This window comes from Penaeus chinensis, chromosome 8 (genome assembly GCF_019202785.1).
Source record: "Penaeus chinensis breed Huanghai No. 1 chromosome 8, ASM1920278v2, whole genome shotgun sequence".
NCBI lineage: Eukaryota > Metazoa > Arthropoda > Malacostraca > Decapoda > Penaeidae > Penaeus > Penaeus chinensis.
Genome location: NC_061826.1, coordinates 42,304,429 through 42,314,428, shown reverse-complemented (window position 1 = coordinate 42,314,428; position 10,000 = coordinate 42,304,429). Strand labels below are relative to the sequence as shown.

General features: G+C 38.1%; 1 protein-coding gene across 1 annotated transcript; it reads right to left on the bottom strand.

Moving 5' to 3' along the window:
* Positions 1-277: 277 nt before the first annotated feature.
* Positions 278-5,980, bottom strand: LOC125027902 (lactosylceramide 4-alpha-galactosyltransferase-like). Its single transcript, XM_047617032.1, has 7 exons — positions 5,866-5,980; positions 5,121-5,220; positions 4,797-4,892; positions 4,316-4,512; positions 2,831-3,060; positions 1,770-1,985; positions 278-430 (listed from the first exon to the last, which is right to left on the bottom strand). The coding sequence occupies exons 1-7, from the start codon at positions 5,978-5,980 to the stop codon at positions 278-280; spliced, it is 1,107 nt and encodes a 368-aa protein (XP_047472988.1).
* Between the last annotated feature and the right edge of the window lie 4,020 nt (positions 5,981-10,000).

Below are 10,000 nucleotides of genomic sequence, written 5' to 3'. Positions count from 1 at the left end.
GTTAATGGCTATATGTCGGCTATTTGCAGACCTCTGTGCTAGGTTATCCAACTGTCTTTGTCTGTCTATTGATCTGTCTGGTTATTTATTTATCTGGTCATCTGTTTATCTGCCTGTTTGGCTATCTGTGTATCTGTATGTACACCCATTTATATTTCAGAGAGATAAGGGGGAAGGAAGAAGGTGGAGAGGGAGGGAAGGAAAGAGATAGAGAGAGGAATAGAGAAAGAGAGGGAGACAGACCAAATAAATGAACTAAACACTTCAAGCTCTGTACCTAGACAGTAGTAGCGTTCCTTAAGAGGAGCTCGTAGGTGATCGGACAGGACAGCTTGGCCGCCACATCGAAGTGACTCTCGGACCCCGCGCGGAAGGCGATGTCCTTGCTGCGGCTCGTGTACGTGTGCAGGACGTAGGTGCTGTTGAATTTCTGAAGGAAAAGTAAATATTTATATTCAAAGGGACGTACTATTTTTATATGAATAAATAAATAAATATATATATATATTTATGTAAACATACATATATTTTTGTATATATATAAATATATGTATGTATGTATATATAAATATATATATATATATATATATATGTATATATATATATATATAGATATGTGTGTGTGTGTGTGTGTGTGTGTGTGTGTGTGTGTGTGTGTCTGTGTGTAATCATTAAAATTACTATTATTATTATTATTGTCATCATTATTAGCATTAGAAACAATATAAGTAGTGGTAGTATTAGAATTATTACTACCATTGTCATCATATAAATAATAACAGTAAGAACAAGAACGATGGAAATTATCACCATAATGATAATATTTGCAATGATAACGAAAATGACAGTCCCAGAACTGAATAATCCGACCTCCTTTTTAGTCCACGATCCACGACGTGTCCTTGCGAATTCCTGGATTTATTTTCGATTATGAATATATAGCCCTGCATGCATCATGAGCCTGTTTCATATCAGTATCGTATAGGACATTCTCTCGGGATTTCATTTCCCGTCCCAGGTCACTTGAACACTTACTAATCCGAGGTCCTGGCTAATCCCTATGAATCGGACACTTAGCAACATGAACACTCTCCATACCCAACGAATCGGACACACATACAAAACCCGAGTTATTTTCCAATCCCAGTGAATCGGTCACTTAGCAACATGAACTCCTTTCTCGCCCCTGAAAATCGGTCATTCTTACTCATTTTCAATCCGCCTCATGGCACTTGCAAGCCTGATCAGTCAGATATTTACACTCTCGAACTCCTTTCCAGCTTCTTCCGGCAGGATGCTTACCCTCCCGGTCTCCTTTTCTATCTCTTTTAATCCGATACCTATCAATCTTTATTCCTAACTAGTTCTAAACAACCGAATGCAATCAAAACCAAATTTTTTCACAATTCCAGATAATCTTACACTTACCAACTTAACTTTTTTTCTCATCCCAGGAAATCGGACGTTTACATCTCTTCCAATCCCAGCCAATCGGACATATATAAACCCGAACTCAGCCTCCCCAAAACTCATCTGCAACCTCACCCAGGGGGACACTCACCCTGGCCACGTCCCTCCCAATTCCAGCCAGTCGTACCCTTACCCCCTTCCTAACTCTCCCTCAGCCACTCACCCTGGCGAAGTCCATCCAATAGGATCCTCCCTTCTTCCCTCTCCCTCAGCTACTCACCCTGGCGATCTCCCTCCCAATCCCAGCCACTCGTACCCTTCCCCCCTTCCCCCTTCCTCCCTCTCCCGCAGCCACTCACCCTGGCGAAGTCCCTGCCCGCCCCCGGGGCGAAGATCTCCCCGACGTCGTAGAAGAGGACGGGCGTGAGGAAGCGCGGGGGGAGCAGCCGGAAGTCGCCGCAGCTCACGGGCGTCGTGCTCCCGGCGGGGCTCAGCCTGGACAGGTCGTCCTCGCCGCAGAGTCGTCGCGACGTCTTGGTGAACGACAGAGGGCCCACGGAATCCCATGTGTTCGGCTGTCGGGTTGAAGAGAAACTGGTTGAGGGTGGAGTGGCGGTGCAGGGGAGGGGAGGGGGGAGGGGAGGAAGAAGGGAGAGGGAGGGGGAGAGGGAGGGTAGAGGGGAGGAAAGGAGGAGGAGGAGGGGAGAAAGGAGGGATCGAAGAACGAAGAGGAGGATAAGGAGGGGGAGGAGGGGGGGGGGTCAGGAGGGCGGGGAGGGAAGAGCAGGAAAAGCAGGAATGGGAAGAGGTAGAGCATTAGGAAGAGGAGGAACAGGTAGCGTAGAGGTGCGTGTGTGTGCATATATTATATTCTTATATTGTCTGGGTTATAAAACAAGAATAATTCGCAGATTTCACACATCATATACTATACTTACACACACACACGCATATATATATATATATATATATATATATATATATATATATATATATATATATATATATATACATATATACATACATATATATATATATATATATATATATATATATATATATATATACACATGTATATGTATTTATATATATGTATATATTCATATATGCATATATATATATATATGTGTGTGTGTGTGTGTGTATATATATATATATATATATATATATATATATATATATATATATATATATATATATTTATATGTATATATAAATATGTGTGTATATATATATATATATATATATATATATATATATATATATATATATATATATTTCCTGAGGTATGCAAAACCCTCCTCCCTGACGAGGCCCAATCCGAGTCAGGTTGGTTTCGAATCCCTTTCCCTACGCATTCCCTAGAATGAATGCGTCCGATTCCTTGCCAGCGAGGATTCCCATTCCTGCTCATTCCCACCTGGAAATTCTCCCTCTGGACCTCCATGAGCGTCTCCAAGAAGCGATGGTGATCTCGGAAGTGGAAGCAGAAACTGCCGATTTTCCCGATGTCCTGCTGAGCGTAGCTGGCCACGTTCCTGAGGGCGCTGGTGTCCTTCAGGCAGACCGTGTCCGAGTCGCAGTAGAAGCCCCCGAAGCGCCACACCAGCGCCGCCCGCAGGAGGTCGCTCAGCACCACGGCGGGAGAGGCTGCGCGGGGGGAGGGGGGGGGGAGTTCGTTAATGAACATAATTTAATGTATTTGCTGTTTCATGTTCCGTTGACGAATCTGAAATATTGATTTGTTGTTCTATATTTCGTTAACGAATCTGAAATGTAGAGTTGTTTATATTTCGATTGTGAATTTATTAATATGCGTATTTCTTGTTCTATGCGGGTTAGTGTTTAACATTTGGACGTCGGGTTTTGTCTAGAAAAAAGGTGAATCATTTCTTCTGCATTACGTCGCGTTATACTGTTGGTGAGGAAAAGGAATTTGAGAGTTTGTGGCTAGGGATTTACAATTTCTACGGTTTATCTACATCTGTCTGTTGTGTGGATCTGGTTTTGATTATTCAATGTACCTACCTTTGTCTACCTTTGTCGTTCTAAACATTATTAATATTATCACTATTATTATCATTAGCATTATCATTATTATCATTACTGTTATTATTATTGCTATTGTTATTTTTTTTTTTTTACTTTTTTTTTCTTGTTTAGCATCTGTTAACCTAATAAAGACTTGTTCGTCACTCCCATTACGATCATGCAGCACTGTCATGGCCCGCACGGGAGGGGGGGGGGGGAGTTGCACGAGTGTCCTCCTCAGAATACACCACTGGCGGCGAGTGAAGGCGCTTTGAATTCTATGGATTTCTTATTTGGATATAGGCCTTCGTACACCTAGGAATGGGTCTGTTTGCTGTTCTTCGAATTTACTTCAATATATTTGTTGTTTCTCTATATTTTGTCTATATCTTTTCAATCGATTTGTTCATTCATTCTGTCGTTTTAGCTATTTGCTCGACATGCGCGATCTACAATAAATATATTTATCAGAATTATAGTATATAGATAAATAGATTAATTGAAATCAGTGTAGATAGATAATCAGAATTAACTCAGATAGATAGATTAACCAGAATCATTGTAGGTAGATAGATCAAAATCAGTCAAGACAGACATATGAACTAATGAAAAAAATAAATGCATACCGAAGGATGTATCAAAATTCACGTAGATAGATTGGCGGGCAGATGAATCACAACTGATGCTTACATATAAACAGATTAATGAAAACTGATGCATACACACAAACAGATTATTCAGAGCTGACGAAAATGGATGCAGATAGACAAATCAATCAAGATAAATGGAGGAAGATGATTTTTTTTCTTTGGATATTTGGACAGAAATTAATGTCGCTTAATCGCTTAATTAAGGAGGCCCCTCCCCCCCTCACCTGAGTGGAGGAACCAGGCGGCGGAGGAGAAGACGCCCTCGAGCGCCGTGCCCTTGAACAGCTCGCCGGCGTCCAGGGAGGCGAAGCGGAGGTTCCCGTACGCCCGCAGGAGGAGCGACGCCACGCCGTCGGAGTCGTCCAGCTGCGGCGCCGTCAGCAGGTACCACACGCGGGACGCCGGGTTCTGGCGGGCCCAGCTGGGGGGAGGGGGGTAATCAGGGTATATGTGCGTGGTTTCTTGCTGGGTATGCGTTACGTGTACTGATGTATCATGTAATGATGTGTGCGTACTTGTATGTATGCTTGTATGGTTATGTGTATGTTTGCATGTATGTAATATGTATGTATGTATGTATGTATATTTATGTTTTTATATATGTATGTTTGTATGTATGTATACTACTACTACTACTAATAATAATAATAATAATAATAAAAACAATAACAACAAAAGTAATGATGATAATGATAATAGAACTACCTCTCGACGGCGCACCAGGCGCGGGGCGCCGGCCGCGCCCGGCAAGACGTCTCCGTCAGGAACACGTTGGCGTCGCTCGCCGCGGCCGCCGCCTCCCTGCGGGACGGGCCATTTATTCTAATTTTATGTCTGTTCTTTTAATTTGTTATTTATCTCATTTTATTTGTTATTCATTTATTCATACACATACATACACACGTATACTTGTCAATACTTGAACTATATCTTCGTATACATACTACATATATATAATATATATATATATATATATATATATATATATATATATACATATATACACGTGTGTGCGTGTGCGTGTTTCACCTGAACAGCATTGGCAGAGGAAGCGTCTTCTCCGCCTTCTCCTGCCTTCGGTTCCCGCACAGGAGCGTCTGCCACCACAGTCCGGCCTCAGGGACAGACCCTGCGAAAAACGGCGATTCATGAAGCCCATTGGTGATCAAAGGAATGCAGGGTTCATTAGGAAAAGACGTGCACTGCACACTGATACTTAAGTACATCTATGGATAGATAGATGAATATATACACACATACACGCGTACATGTGTGAGTAAGTGTGTATAAGTGTGTGTGTGTGTGTGTGTAGATATTTGTGTATTTGTTTAGATATATATATATGCATATATGTATATGGGTATTATATGTATATATGAGTGTGTGTGTATCTCTCTCTCTATCTCTCTTTCTCTCTCTCTCTCTCTCTCTCTCTCTCTAACTCTCTCTCTCTCTCTCTCTCTCTCTCTCTCTCTCTCTCTCTCTCTCTCTCTCTCTCTCTCTCTCTCTCTCTCTCTCTCTCTCTCTCTCTCTCTCTCTCTCCCCATCGTCTGCCTCTCCGTCTCCTTTTAACTTTAACTTTACCTTTACTTTCTCTCTCGCTCTTTTCTAACTATTTTTTTCTGTCTGTCTATCAGTCTTCAATCAATCCATTTAATTATCTATCCAGCCACCCATTAACCTATCTGTCTCCACATCCATCCAACAGTCTATCTATCTACCTCTAAATACAGTAATTATTTTTTCTCAATATCCTCCCTTAATCTTATCTTACCTTCGGCTTCATCTTCTCTCTTCATCAGCTTCTCCTTCGCCTTCAGAAACATGAACAACGTAATTAGAATCACCAATATAAATCCAGTGTTCTGTCGCCATTTAAACTTGCGCATCGCTCAAGTTCTTTGCCGAAGTATCTTCTCTGGAAAATGGAGGCTAATCTTCACTACTACAGTATTGTATATTGGATTTCTGTGTACATATATGGCGCTATTTTCTAATGTTTTAAGATCTCTGTGAGGATTCACTTTTTTCTTTTCTTTTCTTTTCTTTTTTTTCAAATGCTAATAAGGTTTTTATGAGGTTTTAAAATGCCGTTTCATTCACACCCACGTTTCAGACTACAGTTAAGGTTTCGTTCACAAACTACGGTCCGCTTAAGAATGGATATTTCTTGCACTTTTCCTCCCGGAAAACTACCCTTTTTTTCATATTCTGCTCTATATTTTTGTCCTTTTTTTTTTTTTTTTTTCTTCTTCTCCACTTACTTTTTCCTTTCTCTCTTCTCTTTCTCCCATACTTCTTTATTTTCTTTTCCTCGTCTTCGTCGTTTTCCCTCGATGTACCTTAAAAAGTATCCTCGTCACCTGTACCTTTCCTCACGGTAGGTTTAAGGTTTGGCCACGCAGTATACCTTCCGCCCCGGGGCATCCACTGGGCGATAGGGGTGGAACTCCTACTATACTACATGCGCTGTCTTTTTCGCTTATCGTTTGTTTTCACACACAGATGGCTCCACAAGTACGTAATCATAAATACCGTTTACTTAAGAATTACTAAAAAAACTAACCAAATAAACATTAACAATAATAATAATAATGATAATAATAATAATAATAATAATAATGATAATAATAAATAAATATATAAATAAAAATATCTAAAAATCCGCACTTTAAAAACTACTTAAAATTACCGTAAACTAAAGTAATTTACCATAATTATTAATCCTCTCCAGCTCCTCTGTCTACCCCAATTTCTAGATTTTCCGGATGGCTCCATTCATATATTGTATTACTATTTGTACTGTTAATAATACTATAATAATCATAGCGGCAGCAACAGCACTAACATTAGAACGAATTTCCTCGAAGACTCAAGGTGATGGGAAATCAGCCAAGTTAAAAGTGTCTCCTTAAGGTTGAATAAAAAACTTTTGAAGCCATCTTACGTGCTGCAAATTCATAAAAGAAAACGACAGTACATGTGTGTGGACCGGTAGCTGTGGGTTTTAGGTTTAAGGTAATTTTAAGAAATATGTAAAGTACAGATGTATTTATAACCTTCTTTTGATAATTCTAGAGTAATTGGTATTAATTAGAGCAAGAATTTTGGATAAAAAGCAAATATTTGAAGTAATGTTTCAGATTAACGATATATATATTTTTTTATTATTGAGTCACCCCTTAAGCCATTCTCTATATAAGGAAAAGTAGAAGTACTAAAAAACGATTAGCATTAAAATAACTCGAGCTCTGATTGGCCAAGAGCTTCACATGACCATCTAAAGAATCTTGTCCTTGAGTTATGAAATACAATAGTTATATATATATGTATATATATATATGTATGTATATATATATCGATAAAAATAAGACATTTGAGTGATTATTAACTATCATATTACTTTTCCTAGTAAGTGTGAATCGTCCCTAGTCGCTTTATCGAAAAATAAATGCGTGCATGGAGGCATATTAGTGTATATGTGTGTGTGTATATAAATATATATATATATATATGTATATATGTATAGTTATAAATATATATATATATATATATATAGAGAGAGAGAGAGAGAGAGAGAGGGAGAGGGAGAGGGAGAGGGAGAGGGAGAGGGAGAGGGAGAGGGAGAGACCCTTAATATTTAATTTGAACAATCTGAAAGTTTGCGTAATTATATTCTTATATGACACTTAGATTTATGAACATTTACAAACTTAAAAATATTTTAAGAATTAATATCTAAAGTTGTTAAGAAATGATATTGAAGAATAAAGGCAATTTAATCAAATCCAAGAACAAAATTAGTATCTGTAAATGTAATTACTAGAAAGAAAAGTGGAAACGTTATTGGTATGTTTGTTAACGCTAATCGGCTCATCATCGTAAAAAAATAATAATGATATTAAGATAAATAAAAGAAGAAAAAACAAACAGAAAAGACAAAAGGTACAAAAAATAAAACGTCGATCAGCTGATTATGCTAATCAATCAGCCCCCCCCCCCCCAAAAAAAAAAAAAAAAAAAAAAAAGTTAAAACAAGTCGATCAGCTGATCACTGTAAACAGAGCAGCATGGCGAACGCTGAACAACCTGTTGCCTCCTCGGCCGCTGTTGTCTTAGGTGGCATTAGGCGGCCCCATTCGAGAAGCTGCCTTAATATTCTTAGAAAGCGAAATATGGGGGAAGAGAAGAGGCTACACAGACACGGTATGACGTCCGGAATCGAGTCAGAGTTGGGAACTTGAGCAGAGAATACTATACCATTCTACAGCGACGAGGAGTTTCAGGCCCCGTTTCAGAATGCTCAGTGGAACTTTCGTGGTAAGATTTGATGACTTATGTGTTTAATTATAAGTACTGTTTTATATTATGACTTCAAACACATAAGATCAAATGTGATAGTTCAGTTGCGATATACATGAGATGAAGTTCCGTTTTTAGTCAAGTGGATTTATAAAGTTAAAATATTCATATCAAGATAAGAAAGAGTTCATAATACAGTGATAGTAGAGTTTCTGGCCGGGTATGAAGTAACTACTCTAATAAACTAATTCTATTAAAATCTGCATATCATCACTTTTTAATATTTCAAATATTTAGCAAATAATACATTTATACCAAAGAATCATATTGCCTAATTGAGTAAATCATCACACAAATTTTTGGTAAATGTTCAGGAGACACCTAAAGAATTACCATGTCATTATAAAGCCTATAATGTCATGCATTTCAAAATTGGAACTTTTTTTCTTGTAATTGTGATTGGTTGAAATCCACTTGAGATTTATGATCTGTAATGAATAGTTGACAGTCTTAGGCAAGTATAATATTGACATAGGATCAAACTATTCCTGTGGTCTTCATGTTCAACAAAGACCAGCAAACCTCTGCTATATATATTCTGACAAAATAGAACCTATATTGGTTCAATATTTTATTAGAAATACATTACCAGGGAGGTTTATAAGCTCCATCTTCAAGAAAGTACAAGAATAAAGGTTATTGTCCTTTGTTGGAGTGCCCTTGTGTTTAATAATGGAGACAGCAAAAACTGTTCTAAATGTGGAGAGCAAATAGGCCTAGTTATTTAGGGCATATTTCAGTATTTTCATTATATACTAGTTTTTCACTTTCCTGATATATAAATGGAGTGTATTCTTAAGCAGAATTTTAGATTTCCTTGACAGTTAATTTGTAAAATGGTGAAATTTAAGCTTTATGCCACAAATATTAAAAAAAAAAAAAAAAAAAAATCTTCAATTCTTTGCAGAATTCCATCATTTTGGTAATATCAATGGCTTCTATAGAATTTAAGCAATGTTGAGGTGCCTGTGTACTAAGAATTTACCATGTATTCAACCTGTAACCAACTTTCACGTGGTCTTACATATGCTTCTCGTTATCCTGAGACCTTGCGCAAGCTTCTCAAGCAGTGGTTCAAATGGTCTTATCTATGCATAAAACTTTACCCATCTCTGGCCGCTAACTAGACATAGTGTTTCAACTGCCTGCATGTATCATTCAAATACACAGCAATATGCAGCACAAGTACCCTTTGCAAATTTATGTTGTAGTTTGATGTTTCATGCCTCTTAATAAGAAAGGAAACCCTCAGGGTTATGAGTCAAAGCATAGAGTGTTTTCAAGAAGCTCGTGAAGGAACTGGCACAGTAAAGAGAAGGATATGAAGGTGAGAAAGGTAATTCCTGCATACCATCACTCGCTATTAACCCATTGTATTGTTCACTGTAGGTGTTTGTGATGGCTTCACAAGTGCTCTGCCCAAGTAACTGCACATGATATTTCTCTTCCATAAATTTGTGGGATTTTTTTATTTTTAATGCCATTGAAATTGATGATAATAATATTATTATTGTTATTATTCTTATTCTTCTTATTATTATTAATGT